Below are 19,670 nucleotides of genomic sequence, written 5' to 3' on the forward strand. Positions count from 1 at the left end.
TTTTTTCTGTTGCATGCGGGTGCAGCAGCATGAGCATGTGTTAAGTGTTTCCGTCTGGAGGCAAACAAAAAGACTCTATTCTCGAGCATTCTTTACCAGTGTGGTATCCAGAGACTGGGTCGGGACCCAAAGCGCGGCCACAGAAATATTAAAAGGGTCCACGCGTTACGGCAGAACATTGGAAATTGTGTAGATCAATGACTAATGCCTGGAACTAACATGGCAGGGTAAAGGAGGGGGACTTGAATCCAGCTGGGACCACCCATTCAAAAGATATATACATTCATGGAAGGGTGAAGATGTACAGATGACTGTTCACTACATGTTTTAAGCTTCTCCACCATTTCTTGGGTTACCAGGGTGACAACTGCTGCCCAGTCGAATTGTGACACATTGCAAAGAAACCTAATCGAAATTGTAATTGAGAGAGCAGTTTCTTTGTATCGGCACGTAATTTTGTGGAGAGTGAATTAGCACAAAACAGTATGAGCTTTGTGAAGGCAACTGTAGTACGCACTGAAAGCTGAGAGAAAGTTTGCAAGTTGTAACCAGGCTAGCTGCTTCCCATCTCGATGCTAAGCTACATGAACGGACTGCGGGCTTTGTAATTTGCATGCGAAGTGATATCAATCTAATCTTCTGATCCACCCTTTGCAAGAAAGCAAATAAGCATAAGTCTCAAAAAGTCGTGTTTTCTTCTTTTAATAATTCTGCTATCGTTTAAAAAATCCAGAAAAGAGCCTGTGCGTTTTTAGCGTTCAGGTTCAGATCACTTCTTTGCCTTAGCATGCAGTTACACTTTCCAGATAAATACATAGATAGATTTGTGAAAAATTATGCATTTCTTTGGTTCTCTGTAACACTCAGAAACCTTTGTTGTTCATGACAACGGTAGATGAGCTGCAGGTAGCTCCTGTTGTTTGTGTGTTTATAAGCAAACACCCTGGGCGTCGGTCGAGATAATCTCATCATATAAAGCCTGACTGGCATCATGTTGATAGATGAGCCAGCTAAAGTTACTCTGTTATCATAGTTTACTGTAAACTACAGATGGGTGACAAATTAAAGGAAACCTGAACCCTAAACCATTGATTTCTACAGTGAGGCGATTTGGTAGTTCTGGGATGGTCTGTCTCCACTGGTCTTTTTAGTCAAGACAAAGTTTAGTTTCTTTTTAGTCGTCACATTTTTTCTATGGTGAAGGGAGTGTTGTCTTCCATCCATAGGACCTTGAAGGTCACTGAATGATTATATGAGGATAAAAATGTTGGGCACCATATGTTATGACCCTGAGCTTAACCTAGTTGAACATTTATGGGAGATATTGAATTGATGTTCTAGATTGTCTGGAGGTCTCCTTTTTTAAGTTAAGTGACAGATTATTTACACATCAGTAAACAAAAAGCAATCATTGTTGGTAGGATGTAATATATAAGATTTAATTCACAATTTCAGTTGAGCATAGCTTCATATTGTCACAGCAGAGAAGAAAGTTTGCCTTTTAAATAATTATTTCAAGCAAATAATGACCAATGTGACCCTTTTTTAAAACTCCTGGACTGTGTAAGATACATAAACAAGAGGAACATCTTATTTTTGCCTTCTATCCTGTGAATCTTGGCTTCAGGTGTATTGTCTCTGCTGGTGACAATGTCAAGGTTACAGCAGACACTGGGAAAGTGAAAATATTTGCAGATGAAGCATAGTGGTTGTTTACATGGTGAAATGTTCCCTGAGGGCTCGCATTTCTCACAGATGTTCTCAAAGCAGAGAAAATGTCTTTTTTTCAACTCCAAAAATGGTCTGTGACTTTCTGCATTTACACATTTCACAGTTTGCTTTTATATTTTATTGGCCGGTTTACTTAATCGGTCTTGTCTGCGTGGTTCCGTCAGCGATGCGCTCGTCTCCAGATGGATGGAGGCTGTTAGAAAAGGAAAGGTTTATGAAAATGAAAGCCAAATCACACACACCAGTGCGTACAAACACGCAGCTTCCCGCGAGCGCACACATCCATTAGATGCTCCGCGTCAGGAGGCCATTTGTTTAGGAAAAGACAAAAAAGGGACTTAGAGTATGTACTTTACATTGGCAAACAAATTAGGATTCAAATGATGGCCACTCACTTGAGGCCATATTTGTTCTGTAACAAATTTCACTCCTCCTTCATCACCTGGTGGCTCCCCAGCCTGACCACACCCGGGAAATCTGTGGCCACCATTTGCATGGACAAAGAGAGCCGAGGGAAGGGCCTTCCGTCCGCCTGAAATAACTTGTTTACACAAACAATTGTGATGGGAGTCATTTTTGGCGGCTCGAGGGGATTTTCCTCAGCCATTTCTGCTCCGGCGTTATCATGAGGGCTCGATAACCCCAGAGCCACTTGTGCAACTTCAGGTGTTGCTGAAACAGGTCGGCTCTGTCACCTGATGACAAATGTTTTGATCATTAGTTGTGGTTCAGTGCTGTTTTTGGATGGCAGTCTTGCTTCTGCATGCAGTGTAATGACCTGCTGCTCTCAGGTTATATTCGCTGGAAATGTGTGCCAGCAGCAAAAATATTTACACTTGTACTCAATCAACCAAGATCATCTCTGTTGACTTGTAGGGAATGTTGCCACAACAGAGCTGCTGCTTCTGTTCACAGGATACAGTCGGTCATGCCACGTTGTCCCCTTTGTCCACAGACAAGAGTTTGGCTTCAATATACACTTTTCTACTTTCTGTTTCACTGTCATCTGCAAGATATGTAGTTTATCATGTGCACATTTACATATAAATTCTAGATTTCTGTAGATTTCTGTCCCTCAAAGTCAAGATTGTAATATACAGAGTTTTTATTGTGAATAAATCCTTCGAAAAGGCCAAAACCAACAATGCTTCAGTCCAATTTCCAATATGTTTCAACTTGCTAACCTGGTCTATTTATTATAGTTGTGAAAATGTGGGTATTTAGGTCCTAAAGGCTAAATAGTTTCCTAAAATTGCTGGGTACTGTCATTTTTAGCAAGCATTAGTCCACTAGGAGTTAATGATGCATTTTCTGGGGACTATTTTTAGCTGTGGATTAACACACATTTGATGCTGTAGCTCAAAATAAGCTAAAATTCTCATGTTTGTTGTAATGACGGAACAACGTGCAACACTGGTGTCAGGTTCAGTATTAATACTTTCTCTTTCACTGTCATCTGCAAGATATGCAGTTTATCTTGTGCACATTTGACTCTGTCGTTGAAGACTATAAAATCACATTTTAATCGTGAATAAATCCCTTCCAAAGGCCAAAACCAACCATGTTTTAGTCCATTTTTCAATACTTTTTTGACTTACAAACCTGGTTGGTGATTTGCTTACCCCATCCTGTTTTTTCTAGTTGAGAAAATGTGAATATCTTTACAAAAAAGGGTAAATATTTCATAAAACAGCTGTCGTTTACAGCAACAGTAGTCTATCAGGAGTAAATTATGGATTTTCTGGGGACTATTTTTAGCTGTGGATTAACACACATTTGGTGTGCCAGGTTGAATATTTACAGCATCACGTGCAACACTGTGGTGCCAGGTTCTGTAACAATATACTCTCTCTTATACTTTCTCTTTCACTGCCATCTGTAAGATATGTCGTTTATCTTGGCGCATTTACAGATAAATTCTAGATTTTTGCTTTTGACTGTTTTCAAGCCAAGACCTTGTTTTAATTTGGATAGATGACGTCTATGATGGACTGCTCATATTGTAGACATTTTTAATGTGAAAAAATCCCTTGAAAAAGCCAAACCAGCAATGTGAAAGTTATTTTCTCAATGTTTATTTTGACTTCCTAACCTGGTTGGTGACTTGCTTTTGAAAATCCAGAGAAAATGTGGATATTTAGGTCCTAAGGGCTAAATCATTTTGTAAAACTGCCGGGTACTGTAATTGTTAGGAAACACTCACACATATTTGGTGCTCTAGCTTTAGTATTTACAGCAACAGGACTGTGCATTTTTAATATACTCCAAATAAACCACTATCCATGTTCATTATAATGAAGGAAACTTGGCACCACACGCAACATTGTGGTGCCAAGTTCTATATTAATGTGAATACTTTTGGTTTCACTGTCATCAGAAAGACGTGCAGGTTATGCACGTTCACAGATAACTTCTAGATTTTTACTTTTGACTTTGCTGTCAAAGTCACAACCTTGACTTTTGATGATAAAGCGGCTTATATTCTGTCATTTTTATTGTCATGTCAAAACCAGTAATGTTTCAGTCTATTTTTCTGCTATTTTTCAACTTCCAAACCTGATAAGTGACCTGCTATTCCAACATCTGTTTATTCCAGTTGCAGAAATGCAAATATCATTATAAAAAAGACTCTAAATGTTTCCGAAAACAGCTGGGCACTGTAGTTTTTAGCAATCTTTTGTCCATCAGGAGTAAATGATGCATTTTCCGGGGACTGTTTTTAGCTGTGGATTAACACACATTTGCTCCTCCTGCTTGAGTATTTACAGCAGCAGGACTGTGTATTTTTAATAGACTCAAAGTAAACTACAGTCCCCATGTTCGTTATAATGCTGGAACCTGGAACACGTGCAACACTGCGGCTCGCTGATGTGTTTTTAATCGTTTTTGGAGCACAGAACAGACTTTGGTTGCACAGACAATACTTCCATGGGTTCATTGATGTTTTTTAGGGGCCTTTTATGGGATTTAGTGACAAAAACAAATGTGTAGAAAATGTAAATTGTCATCAAGCTTATCCACATCAAAGCGTGTTTACAGGTCCTCCAGAGTGCCACGTCATATGTAAAGACAGAAAAAATATAAAGAATTTGTTGTTCCGGGGGCAGCTGAGTGAAGTCTGATAAATTTTGTGGTTGGTTGAAAACTAAAGAATACAAATTTGAAACTGATTTTTTTTTTAAATGTCTGGGTTAGAAGTGGGCTTCCTAGACTGCTATAGAATGCCTGAGGCTACTGCTAACAGAATGTACCTGAATTACATCGTAGGCACCAGGCTTTGACAATGAAAAGAAATTAGTAGTAGTAGTAGTGGTAGTAGTAGAAGAAGAATCAGAGGAAGAATCAGAAGTAGAAGAAGAATCAGAAGAAGAATCAGAAGAAGAAGAAGAATCCGAAAAAGAAGACGAATCCAAAGAAGAAGAAAAATCCAAAGATGAAAAATCCAAAGAAGAAGAAGAAGCTATTGGACCAAAAATACGGGAAAATAATGCTAAAATGATGAGTTTTCAATGTTTAATAGAGAGGACATTTACATGCATTAGGACAATGAAATTACAATTAATGTACAATAATATTTCCCAGATGTACAAGATAACTGTCATTCCACAAACAAATTGATGTAAAATTGCAGAAACAATACTTATTTTCCAGTTACTTGTATAAGTGTGACTCTAAATTGAACAGTTTCATTTATTAATAAATTCAACATATTTATGATGGTTACAAGTTTTTGATATTATTTCACACTGGACATGTAAAGTTACAAATTCTAATCAATTTGTTGTTGAATCTCAGTGAATATTTGGTGCCAAACTGAAGAAAAAAAATCTCTCAAGGATGGATGGACAGACATACTCACAACCCCACACCACTGCAACATAAAAAAAGGCTTGTTCTGCTGCATTGATTTTGATATCATTTTCACTGAGACAACGCTGTCAGAGTCAATTCTAAATTGATGGATTTTCTTTTCAACAGAACCAGCTAGCCAGGATTAATTTGTGTGTAAAAATAAACCAGTGGGTGACTTTTTATCAAGTTTGTCATGCAATTCCACCATAAATGCTGTTGCGTTCCAAAACTTGAAAAAAGCACATCGGACAATAACCAGGAAGCTTTGAATGCTGCTGATGCATATTTAGCATTTTCCATGAATGGAGTTCTCATGGAAAATGTCCCATATGTAAATAAACAAAGATGTGTGAAAATCTGAATAGTATCTAACAGGTGGTGACCGCAAAAAAAATCCCAAACGAAAATGTAATTCCTCTACAGAAACAGGTTTGTTGACGGTTGACACATTAGCTGAGCTTCTGTTCCCACAGCTTGACCTTCTGAACTCCAGTTTAAATACTAGAATTCTATTCTAATAAACACAGGCTTCGAGAACGGTGATTACATCACAATAGAAATATGTGTCAGAAAGACATCACGTATGGCGCCTTTCTTTTTGTTCAAAGGGTGGAGATAATTATTTAATTGACCCTTACATGCTCGTAAAACTTACATATCAGTTCCACAATGTGAGATGGTGCTGTTTGAAGATGTAGACCTGTTTTACCTGTTTCACTTTCAGTCAGTCCTTAAGACAACATCTGGGAAGGAGAGCAGCAGGAAAGTAGCTAGCTGTTGCCGGTGACAGTTTGTCATCAACACAAAACACAAATGAATGATAGCATCTGATGGTTCTGGTGTATCTGATAAATGGTTTGATGAGCGCAAATAGAAAGAGAAACTTTAGGTGTGACATTTAGATGGGAAATATTTGAAAATCCACCTTGTTTCTGTATAATTTTTTTTAACTGACAAGTGGTCTGACATGACAGTTTGGTCATGTTGGTGTCAAATACTGAGGGTCAAACAAATGAACTATTCTACCCATGTTTTCACTCAAATGAAGCCTGTGGAAAATGCATCTGTGTGCACTTCTAAATGTATACGAAACACGCTTTGTGCTCTCTTTGCAAAACAAAACACACTGCTGTCTTTGTCCATGTATACATCAAAGACTGAGTGGATACATATATGATATAGTCTGAAATGCTTCATACTGATTCCATAAATGAATTATATCTGTGAAATTGTTCAGCTTTTGGCTCGTGAGTGACTTTACTAAGGCAAATTACTGTACATAGTCTAAGGTGTCTCATGGTCCATATGCATAATTCACTATCATTTTACTGTTTTTCCCAGCTTCATGCTTTGTGCTAGCCTAGCCGCGCTAGACAACCCACGGCAACGAATTTAATTCTCTGCCAGGGTGGGTCTAGTTACCCTCCATAAGGCTCGAGGCTGGATTCTCCTAAAACTGGCCGGACCAATCACCATGAAGTGTAGAGTCAGAAGGCGGGCGTAACTAAGTGACGACAGAGGCGCGACGACAGAAACAACCGGCGCACAGTAAACAGTTATCTTTCAACTCGGCTTTGGCCACAGCCCTTAAAGATTTGAAGCTAAAATTCAACTTGAAAGATAAACAAAGGACGGCACTGAAGTGTTTCATTGAGAAGAAAGACATATTTGGACTTATGCCAACGGGATATGGCAAATCCTTAATATACCAGTTGGCTCCGCTGGTTGGGAAGCTAATGGGACTTAGCCACAATCTGCCGGCGCTCTAGGAACTCTGTCAGCCTATTCGTTGCGCTGATTGGTTGTATACCTACCCAATTGCTGCAGAGTGATTTGAAAGACAACCTTTTAGCCCGCCTCCCTCCCTGTCGAGCTTCCCTAGACCCTTGTGCCTTCAGAACATGGGTCTAGCGTGGCTAGGCTAGCTTTGCACTCTTTTTGAAAAACAAACCATGCTATTAATATCTTCTTTCATGTATACTTTAAACACTGTGTAAATATATAAGATCTAATTATTGTTACATGTATAGAACTACTTCGTCTTGACACATAAATATATAATATAGTTGCAAATTAATTCAGTTTCTAGTTAGTGAGTGATTTTTTTTCAAGGTAAATTACACAGTTTAAGGTATTTTATTCTGAAAGAGTTATTACTAAGATGTTTGCATACAATTTCAAACATCAGATTGATGTTTAAACTTGTAAATCTAACAGTCAATATGCATAACTCATATTATTTTACTATTTTCCCTGGCTTCATTCTTTGTGCTCTCGTTACAAAACAAAACACACTATTGATGTAATATTTTGTTACATGAATAAAAATGTTTCATCTTGACACATAAAAATAAAATATAGCCTTAAAATTTTCAGTTTTCGGTTAGTAAATGTTTTATTTCCAAGGTAAATTACATAATTCTAGGTGTTTCTTTCTGAAAGGAATATTATTAGGATGTTTACATACAATTTAAAAACATCAAATTAGTGTTTAAATGTGCAAATCTAACAGTCTGTAGATTCTATTCACCACATAAGTGATTCTGCACAAAATATAGCCTGTGGTATATGCAGACATACATCTCAATATGCATAACTCACTGTATCATTCTATTATTTTTCCTGGCTCGGCGTGCGCTTTAAGTCATGGCTGGATGTATGATTGAGCAAAGGCAAACTACCAAATTGACTAAAATTATACAGCTACCGTCTTTTGAAATATCCAGCATATCAAATGCCGAAAAACACTCTTAAATCATTTCCTCGGCGTGCTCCTGCAGAGCATGTTTACCAGGGGTTTGTGGTTTGAAAATATATCTTAGCGCTGATGTTGCCAGACAGCCGCAATATACTGTGTTTCTGTTTTGCGAGCTGGTCCTGAAGTTTATATATCTAGTATTGTCACAGCTCTGACTGCTGTAAGCGTATCTTTGAGAAAGTGCCATACCGAGGTGGTTGCAAATTTAAACCTTAAACACAGATGATGCAATGTGTTCCAGAGGCATTGTTTTGTTATATTTGTTCAAAATCTCTGCATAAATCAAGAGTTCTGATAATAAAAAGAGAAAATATCTGTTATCTGAGGCAGGCGAAGCACATTTTATAGCTCCAACTATGACATCTTGTGCTGCTGAACAAGCCAGACGGTTGCATACGTTCATATTTGCGCATCTTTCAGTGCTCTGTGTTACCTCCATCCTTCTCCAGTTTCATTCCAGTGTGTTTACACATGTCTGCGTATGTGTTCACTCCCTGTCTGCATTGTGGCCTCGTTGTGAGCAAGTGTTGTTTGATGGTATTTATCTTGTGTTAGTCCATGTTGGCTCTGAGCAGGACATTTGGCAAACGTAGTGATGTAGCTTATTTATGCCGTTTTTACATGAGAGGTGGATTTGATGCGCTGTGCTCAACTCTGTCGTGGATTAATCCTCCATTTATACTCAGACAGGACGTGTTACAGAAGAAATAATCCACAGGACCACTTGATAAAGTTCAACTGTTGACTGTAGCTCATGCATAGCAAAAATGCAGTGTGCAAAGATGGTTCTTCTTTCCTAATTTTTTCCAAAATAAGAGAATAACTGTTTGCCTGACAGCCAACTAATTCACCACACCTCTGATCCATCTCGATCAAAAAGCAGGCAAAGGTGCACTGTTGCTGGACATCAATGATAGCAGCATGCAAATAAAAGCGTGAGATTCATGGAAAACATGAAATTGTCTGGGTGACCCCAAAATTTTGAATGGTAGTGTACATAGCAAACCTCAAGAACCAATCCTGCCAGCTTGCAGAATGGAGCTTTCTGTATTCTTCATTTTCTTCGTTAGAATTGGACTCCAATTCTTACATGCGTTAGTCCAATGTTCCAACTTGCCTACACAGTGTTATTGTAGTAAAGAGACACAGCTTAGAGTTCCATCTAAACCATTTCAAGGCAGGAAGAGGTTATTTTCATGGAAGAAACATCTAAAAATGTGACTTAATATAAAACTGTGACTAAAATGAATGCAGATTTGATGTTTACAGTGATGAATTACAGCACTTAGAAAGTTCTTGTGTCTACTAATTGATTTTTCATGTATTACAGATATGAAACAAGCCCAGTGGGCTGTTAAAAGTCACTGTAACATTTTGTTTTCTCTTTCTGCAGAATCTTCGGCTTCTACAAGGGAATTTTACCTCCGATCCTGGCAGAGACGCCCAAGAGAGCAGTCAAGGTGAGGTTAAGGATGTGCATGTTTGTCGATAGAAAGCTTGCAAAGCTTCTCTTCTGCGTGTGCTGCAACGCTCCGGATCTGGTTTCATTGTGAGCTGCTCCGTTTGCCATATGAAAACACTCAAACCGCAGTTGCTGTAACATGGCACACACGTGTTGATTAAAGCCACGACGCCCCCCGCCATGTCGGCCTCCTCAGCCACTCCTGTTTGCTCTGCCGGCCTACCAAATATTGACTTACAAGCATTCATCGCCTCAGCGCCATTTTTTGAGATTTGCAGGGCGGCTTAGCATCTCTCTCCTGTAATGGAGTGACGGGACAAGGAGGGGAAGTGGGGGGCGGGCAGGAGGTACATGGCGTGGAGCCGCTCGGTAATGAGATGCTGGAGACGAGGATGTGTGAACTTTAAAAATAAGCACTCACACTGAGAAGATGGGGTAATCGCTCACGCAGCGAACAAAGCTAGCTGATGGCGAGTAACGTCTGGAGCGAAGAATTAAAGCAAATTAAAGCTCCGATTAAGTCACCACTGCTGGCATTTTGCCCTTTGCTCAGATAAACAAATCAGTGGATCCGTCTCCTTTTGAAGCTTTTGGCTTTCCAGAGAGGCCCAACATTTAAAACACAGCACGGTTTTCCTGTTTAAGCTGCCACACAGGCTTCATTCCTCTTTCTTCTTGGGTGCCTTTTAGGTCTTTATACATGTGTGCTGAGGTGTCACTTTATGATGCTCATTCGTCTCGATCTTTCTCCCCCAGTTCTTCACCTTTGAGCAGTACAAGAAGCTGCTGAGTCTGACCCCTTTGTCTCCTGCTGTGGTGAGTCTTTGCCCACAGAAACACCTGAATACACTGTCGCTTGAAAAAATAAACACGTTCAAAAGGACCAGCAAGAATGTCACACCCAGTGTCAAAATTTAACACTTCAACTCACCTGCCACAAGGTTTTTAAAACACCAGTGAATGCCAAGAATAATTTTCGGGCCACATGAATGAATGTAAATGTAAATTTTCCTGTTAATGTAAAGTTTTCATGTAATTCATGAATACATTAAGAAAGGAAATTCTGAGTCATTGCTTGCTAGCATATTGTCTCTGCTAACGTAAGGCTCAAAACAACATCTTGCTGCTATTATTAATGTTATGACAAATCGCAGCTTTTCTGCTTACTCATGAATCTATTTCACATTGAACAGACACAAAAAGGGATTAAATGACAACAACACTTTAGTTTGACGTTAAGCTCCTATAAAAGCATCTTTGATGACACACAGAAATGTCAGGTGTGTGCAAGGAAATAAACGGTGTGAACAAATCAACATGCTACTGAGTAATTTGTGTCATTGCAACTGTCAATATGATTCTGAATCAGGCTTGGAGCAATGCTCCCTCTAATTTTTCATGAGTCTGAAACACACAAACTCCCTGGACCACTGTGAGCAACATCAGACGTGTGCACTGTGGTCACGCCAGCATCGCATCCATCCAAGTTACATGGTTTGTTAAAAGAATCAAATTACAGCATTTACATTTCTGTGAAAACACTTTGTCAACAGCAGCCAGTTGAAGGCTGCAGTGATTCTGGTGACACGACAATGTATGAGAGTGAAGTTATTGAGTATTTGTGTCTCTCTTTGCTGTTGCACCGGTGTTGCAAATTGCAGACAGTCCCTGTTCACTCCATAGACACCAGTGTTATTTCTGCAGCTTGAAAGACAGCTACTTTTGATAAAACTGGGCTTGTAGCACATTGTCTGCCTTATAACAATGGGAAAGAGGCATCGTTTATGTTTTGACAACCTATATCTAATGATTATTGATGCTGGAAGTCTGAATCTGTGAATATCTTTCCAACTTTACCGAATTTGGGGCCACAACCACCCAAGGAGTGGCGTATTTAATTTTGAAAAAAGCATTTAGCCATACTTAAATCTTCAAGTGTTTCATTAACACGGAACTAAGAATTTTGTATTGTTTTGTGATCACAGGTTCTGTCTGAGAAGAAGTGGCATCATTTTAAACAGTGAAACCAAACTAATAAAATGTAATGACCAACCAGTGTGCAATACTGTGTTCTGCAAAAACATAAACAACTGAATGCAGAATACTGGACAAAGAAATTCTACAGACATTTTTTTCATCTAAATCTAGATCTTGTCTGAACAGAGTTAATGTATTAACGTATTTATATGTATGCATGTATTTATTGATTTATTTATTACTGTTAGCATATCAGAGTTCTGAGTGAGTTTTTCTTTAGATAGGTAAAGGCCATTTATTGATCACATATAGGCTAATAAATAGATATTTAAAAACTAAAAAGCATTTTTTTAAAAAGAAATAAACAACTTAGGCATTTATTGAGTCACTAAAATACTGAAGAGTCTACAGCCACATCAGCATGACTATAAGCATCACCTGGTAAATTCACAACCATATACTGTAGGAAATCAGCTGATCTCATAATGATGTCCCTTACCATATCTACTTCAGGAGATGAGTGGGGATGAAAAACTGTGACCTGCTGTTTGGGTTCGCTTTGTTCTCATATTTCTTACATGTTGGTCCCCTGATGCTGCCTTATTTCACTTAGTCCATGAGCAACAGAAAACACAGTTTGCCTTGTACTTATTACCAGGGGTTCGAGTCTTCCACTAGTGTCTGTACATTTGCAAACATTTTTGCTTCTTTGGATGTGGTGGAGTTTCGGGTGTAGGCATTTTTAAACACGCGGGAGCAGCAGCGTCTGTAACCAGGCAACCCACGACAGGACCAGGCAGGACAGGCACAGAGAGAAGTCTATCCGCTGGACCTTGCATCGGGTCCTCGCTATATACGTAGGTCCTACGAAGATGGAATCGGCTGCCCTTAATATTTCTTGTGTTTTACTTAGTTCATTGTACAGTTTTGATGAGTGTGTGACAGACGTGTACAGGATATTTATGAAAATACGGAACAATTTGCATCCCATATTGATTCAATACGGGACACAACGATTAATTGTCAAATTAAGGACAATTCTGTATTTTAAGAGACGGGTAGCAACCCTAACTCCGATAGCCATTCCATCTTAAAAGAGATTTCGCATTTCTTTTTTACTTTGGCTTGGTGAGGGGATGTTCCACTGTATGTTTGTTTTGCCATTATTATAAAGGGTCAACATAGCAGCACTTATCATCATCAGTGTGTCTTCACTCCACACACAAAACTCCTTTAACTTAACATCTGTAAACAAAACAAAAACGTATCAACAAAGTTTTCTGTTGGAGTTTGTGTTCTTCTAAGTTTAACTCCAAGATTTTAAATACTTCCATTTACTGCAAATGAATATCTCCTCCAAATGTCTCACTAATAATCACTATCAGCCTTAACTCTTAAAAAGCCGGGACCAAGTATACTCGGTTCACGCTTACTCGTACACACAGCTGAAACCGAACATTCTCGGCTCGCTAATTAATATAAAATGTGCACACACCCGTATGTTTAAGTCGACCAATGATTAGATATAAACATTGGCCCCAAATTTGCTTATTTCAAACGATAAAGCCGTATGAGCCGTTATAACGAAGCCACAATTACGAAGCTTTTATCGGGGCCGTTTACGTAAAAACACGGCCGAAATTCACAATGACGAACGTCTATGACAATGCGACCTCGCAAGACTTGATCGATATGTTTATGGATTAGGTGGTTTTAGTATAGGTTTTAGTATATGTACTTCTCCAGAAACATGGCCTTGTAAGGGTTAAAAACCCACAAAACACCCCTCTATACTCAACCACACTTAGTACAGTCCGGTTCCCCCTTCTATAAATCTGCTTGGAATCTTCCACTTCCTGTTTGTCAAAGTGGCCTTCTACCTGGACAGGTTTTGTTGGAGCTCATGCAACAAACATTTTGGGTAACTGCACTTTAATATGGATGGATGACACTGAATTAGAGTCTGTTTTAATGAGACTGAGTTCAGATGTGTAGCTCTGTCATTAAATAGGAAATTATTTCTCAGAATTCACAGAGAAAAGTCTGAAATGTTTGCTAGGTTAGCGTCCCACATGTTCTTTGGCTCAGCTAAAGCTAACTCTCTCCAACTTCTGGATCTCTTGAGTTGCTTGTTGTTAAAATATCTTGCTATAGGTGCTGAAGCTCAGAAAGTCTGAGATATTTGTTCACAATAAGCTCCTTCTCAAGTCTTATCTGAACTGTCCTCTTTTGTTTGAACTTTCCCAAAACTTAGGAGTTAATGACAGAGCAGCACATCCAGACTCAGTCTCATTTATGTAGAGATTAAACTTCAGTGTCATTCATTGATGGTAAAGTGCAGTTTTTCAAATCTTTGTTGCACATGCTCCCGACCAAACCAGTCCAGATAGAAGACGATGTGAAGAGAAGCTCCAGAGGATGAATATCACACATTTACGTTGGAGATAAATGTCCTTTTATTAGACATTGTCATGCAAAAGTTGGATTTCCCTTTAATGATGTTCAGATCTTTGAGTGTCTTGTTGATGTTGGTTTCTAAATGTTTTCTGACACTCGGACCCAAACATTAAAACCTTTTACGGGTCATAAGCTGCAACAATTCACACATTATCAACTATCTTTATGACTAAACTAAGATAAAAACTGAAAATCTGTCTGATTCCTGCATCATGAATGTAAATCTTTTTGGTTTTTATGACAATAAACTGAATATATTTGGGTTTGACATTTTATAAACCAAAACAAGAAATGAATTACCGGAGAAAACAATCAACAGATTAATGGACAAAAAAAATATGTTTTCCAACATATATGACTGAATTCCTCCAACATTGCAAGATACATACAGTTTAAATTAGTTTCATTTACATAACGCCAATTATAGGTCAAATTGTCTCAAGATGCTTCATTGTTATATATTTTTGTCATATTTATTATATGACAAAGTAAGAAATTTAAACCTCTTGACTAATCCAATTTATTATTTGGTTTTTAAGAGACTAATCGACAATTAAAACTTTCTCCACTAAAACTAATGAACATGAGGTCAAATAGAAGGAACAGTTTTAAATACTGCAGTCCTACGACGACAAGAATAAAGTTTCTCAACAAAAACTAAATCTGCTGGTGGATTCCATTAAAGTCCTCAAAGATATCAAATTCAACATCTGGATGGAGGCTGATAAAAGTTGACCTCCCTTCATTTCTCTGGAGCCAAGTCGATGGATTTTAGGGATCGTGGTTAAATACCTGCTCTTCTAGTCACCCTTGTAAAAAGTGACTCCATCCTCGCCGACTTCAACACCTCTTCATGACAAGTTCTTCTGCCTCTGACCTGGTGGAAACTCGGGAAAACCTGTCGAGACTCGGATTTTCCAAAAACTCGTCAGGAGGGGGAAGGTGTGGTGGGCGGTGGGGGGAGGTTGGGGGTAGAGTGGGGAGGCCGCCACCCACCTCCCCGCCTACTCTCTGCCTTGACTCCACCCATGTGGTCACTTGGAAACTACAATGTCAAAGTTAATTGTATTTTTTAAATGATTATGTAAAATATTTCATCTTTAATGTTTGATATTTTTGTTGAAAAAATTTGTTTAATTTCATAATGTTTTGTATCTTTTTTTAATTATCCAATCAAATATTTTTGGTTTAATATAATAGTATTTGTTTAAATTTCTTTTTAAAAATTTTCTTGTATTAAATGTTTTTTCCTTTGATTTAATTACTCTAGTCTTTTTTCTGTCAAGATATTAACCCTAGCCTTAAAAATGAAATAAACCCTTAAATCACAATAAAAATACTTCTGTTATCACAATTATGAGTTGGTCAATTATTCAGTTTATCAATTCAGCTTTATTTGTTTAGCACCTTTCACACAGATGACAAAACTAAACAAGCAAAGAAAAAAAACTATGATTAAAACTCAGCATATTTAAAAAAAATATTTAACAGTAATAAAATATGTTGTGTCCAGGGGATGGAGGGAGTTTATTGAAGTCTTCTTGGGTTCACACTGTAAATCATTGAAAACAGGAACTTGATATTCAGTCTAAGGAAACTGCAGAGCGACAGAAGAACCAACAATATCTTTTGTTTTCTCCTTTAATGAGTCGACTCTTCTGGTGCTTTCAGACCAACAAACTACAGACTCTTCACAACCTGCTCAAACTCTTGGTACAGGACCTTACCACACGGGTCAAGAAGGTTTCCTTCTTATTTCTACTCTGAAGCTCACCTTCTCCTGCTCAAACTGCTGACAAATATTTCTACTGCTCCAAAGTCTGGTCTCCAGGACTTCCTAAAAACTCTCCAAGTCTCTTCTGCTGCAGGTTGCTTTGTAGAACTGTTACAGAAAACCTCACTAAACCACATGGAGGGGCCTCAAGATAGTCGTCCAAATGAAACCGTACAAAAACCAAACTCGCACAACCCAAACGCTAAAGTCTCCTACAGCCTACCAGAGAAGCTCTTTAAACAGAGAATCAGGACAGGAACTCTTACCTTCTGGACAACCAACGCTGGTTCACAAACAAGAATACAGAATGTGTCTGACCAAAAACCTCTGAAAACTCACTACAGCCAAGATAAAGACACAACTCAGCTGCACCAAATCCACTAATCACTGCACACATTAGCACCATGTGCTAACTGTGGCTAAAGAACCACATTTACCAAGACAACTACAGTACAAAGCCCTAAAACACACCAAGAAACACATTAAAGAGGATTTTACTGCTGGAAGCTGCAAGCCAACGCTTAAATAACAAACTAAAGCAACAGAACCAAACCCGGTTTAGTGAAGAGAAGCAGAGGAAATGTTTGACTGCAGTCATAAAGCAGGAAGACAGTCAGCTTCTCAGGTGTTCCTGATAACACCAAGCAGCCACCTGGACAGCCAATAGGAACACAACTTACTGGAAGTCCAGAGGGCTTGCTTTGTGAAGTAAATTTAGTTTTAAGTTGAAGCAAAAAGTAAACAAAGAAAGCTATAAACCACCTTCTGATACCTGAAACCTCTGAGTTTTCACACTTAGAACGCCTGAACATGTCAAACTGGTTTCATAGTAGAACCATCATTGTAAAATCGTCATAGTATGGTGTGTTGTTCAAAAAACATTACAACCTGCTGTTTAGGGTCTGCATAGTGGAATAGTGGTTAGCATGTTTGCCTTGCTAGGCTCCAGCACCCCCCGCGACCCTAGTGAGGATAAAGCGGTGTATAGAGGATGGATGGATGGATGTTTGCCTTGCAGCAAGAAGATCCCTGGTTTGAATCCCGGGGTGGGCCTGGGATCTTTCTGCATGGAGTTTGCATGTTCTCCCTGTGCATGTGTGGGTTTTCTCCGGGTACTCTGGCTTCCTCCCAATCAGCAGAGCAGCAACAAAACAGTTTACAGAAGTTTGGTTCTTACTGCTCTGAGTTAATCTGCTGTCCCTGGCAGCTTGTCAGGAGACATTTTTATTACCGAGGCATCTATTTTTGCTTTATTTTTATTGCTTTGCAGCATGTGCGAACGTATGTAGTGATGAGAACTGTGTTCTCATCACTCACAGCACACGAAAGCAGAAAAAAAAAGTACCATTGCTTTGTGCAATTCTATGCTCTCTGCTATAAAGTTCAGTCTTAAAGCTGGAGTGCAGGACTTTTAGCTATAAATTAATGTCTGTTTCATTAAAGCTCGTGCCAAACAAGGACACGTGATGCTGGTTAAGTGTATTAGTGGCAAGTAGATCTTTCAGTATCTCACAGTAACATTCCTACACTAAGTTTTACGTCAGCTCGCTGGACCTGAAAAGCAACAAGTAATTCGACTCAACAGATTATTGGCTGAACTAATTATCAGATTAGATATTCAGCACTTTTCTCATTACTGGTATTTGTTTCACTTTCAACCAATTCTCAGTGAAATAAATAAATTTGAAGCTGTGATACTTTGGCTCTCTCTGTCTGTAGAGATCTGTCTATCTGATTGGTTTAGTCATAAATAACAGCATGTCAACACAATTTGCAATCTACATTTTAAACACTTAGTTTTGAAATAGGACAGATTTTCAGCTCCAAATCTTGTTTTTTGGTGCTTTTTTTATTACAAAAACACAATATATGTATCGGCCCTATCCGTCAACCCTTAACAAGGAGTGTGACAGAAAAATGCACGAAGCATCTAAGATACGTTTCTGATGCGCCAGCTATAAAGAAACTCTTTGTTCAGAGGAAGGAGTTTAGTCTAAGAAAGAAAGTGATCACCAGTATCAGCGCTCTCTTGTCAAAATAGGTTTAAAGGTTTAAATAACTGCAGTCTCTGCCATGACTACAGTTTCAGTACCATGTAAAACTTTCCTGCTGGAGTAGATCAGCTCATTGTACTTTATCAAAGATCTCCATGTGAGAAATCAAATCGTCAAACTGCATGAAACTCCAGCAAAATTTCTGACATGCCAGAAATTCACCCAGCTGACATTTGAGATGCTGATGATTTAGGCAGTCATCCTTAAACTGGACATCAAACACCATCTAATCTTCATAAATCTGTCCCGATTCCAAAAACAGTGCTTGCTCAAAGGGAAACCAAAAGGAACTTGTGTTTGTTGGTTTCTCTCTTTAAAACTTGTAAAATGTCTTCACAGTACTATGTTACGGTAACTCCTAAGAGATAACTCATGTTGTGAATTGGCGCTATATAAATACAACCGAATTAAGACAGGTTTGGTTGACAATTTCATTAAAATATCAAAATCTTTATTACTCTGTACAATGTCTTTCTACTGGTAATTCAGTTGTGTTTTATACACATGAGACAAATCAGGTAAAATGACTGCCATTTTTTCATAGTCACCAGGATATAAAGGTGTGATACCTACAATGAGGACGCCTCAAACGCCCTTTTAAGTCGAATTAATCACTAAGAACTCGTAGCCATTGTTTCATTTCAAATCCAGTGCACTGGAGCAAAGCCAAAATAGTCTAAACCATAACACCGTCCCCATAGATGGCCTCTGTGGCGTGTTTACTCGGCGGTTGTTACTTCTCCCGACTGGTTCCACCACAGGCCGCGAACACACAAAGTGGTTTCATCCTCCTTAAGTTGTCTGTTATACTGAGTCAGAGTTTTATGCTAGACAGATTCGCGTTCCTGGGGTGCGGTCACCACACACTGCCTATTCAGGTGTCAGCCAGGTGTCAGCCGTGATGGATGACTTTTACCTGCAACTCAGCGTCGGAGCCGCCTCGGCACGGTGAACGTCCTCGACTTGTTTTTACAGCCATCGGTGGAGAAATGTTTACCTGTCCCATCCATCATGCCGTCCTCCTACACCTCCTTTCTCGCTATCTTCTTCCTGCCCTTCCTTCTTCCTCAAGTGCCTCTAACCCCATTCTCCCCCCCAGAGGCCCTCGCATATCAAGTAGTGTAATCACATCAGATCATTAGTGAGAGCGAATTGCAGACTGAATGGTTCCCTCTCTTTCCTATTCAGCATGGCACAGCTGAATGCCTTCACTCTGATTAATGAGGACACACACAGTAATAATACAAATAAGGAATTAAAACGTGGCGGGCTGGCTGTGTAAACATCGTGAGGCATGTCTGAGAGGATGGGTCCCGGGGCCCTGACAGCAGGATAAAGAGGCAGGAAGAGTAATGAGCTATAGACACGTTCTTGACATGTTCCCATTACGCCTCTCTCTGAGCACGCACACACACACACACCCACACACACACACGCACACACACGCACACGCACACATACATATGCAGCCCAGTCAGTGCAAATATATGCAGTGTTGCAACCACTTTCACAAATTCTGCTAGATTTTCTCCAGCGACGGATGACAAGGTGAATTAAAGCACTTTGTTTATGAGAAAATAATTGATTATTCCACATTTTTGGACT

At 39.1% G+C, this 19,670-nt stretch overlaps 1 protein-coding gene across 1 annotated transcript in view; it reads left to right on the forward strand.

Moving 5' to 3' along the window:
• The window catches only part of slc25a21 (solute carrier family 25 member 21), a 127,455-nt gene that overhangs the window by 89,225 nt on the left and 18,560 nt on the right, over positions 1–19,670 (forward strand). The window contains exons 5-6 of the mRNA XM_022196996.2: positions 9,735–9,801; positions 10,560–10,619. Of these exons, the coding sequence (XP_022052688.1) occupies positions 9,735–9,801; positions 10,560–10,619 (127 nt within the window). The remainder of the gene's footprint in view (positions 1–9,734; positions 9,802–10,559; positions 10,620–19,670) is intronic.

This window comes from Acanthochromis polyacanthus, chromosome 1 (assembly GCF_021347895.1).
Source record: "Acanthochromis polyacanthus isolate Apoly-LR-REF ecotype Palm Island chromosome 1, KAUST_Apoly_ChrSc, whole genome shotgun sequence".
Classification (NCBI taxonomy): Eukaryota; Metazoa; Chordata; class Actinopteri; family Pomacentridae; genus Acanthochromis; species Acanthochromis polyacanthus.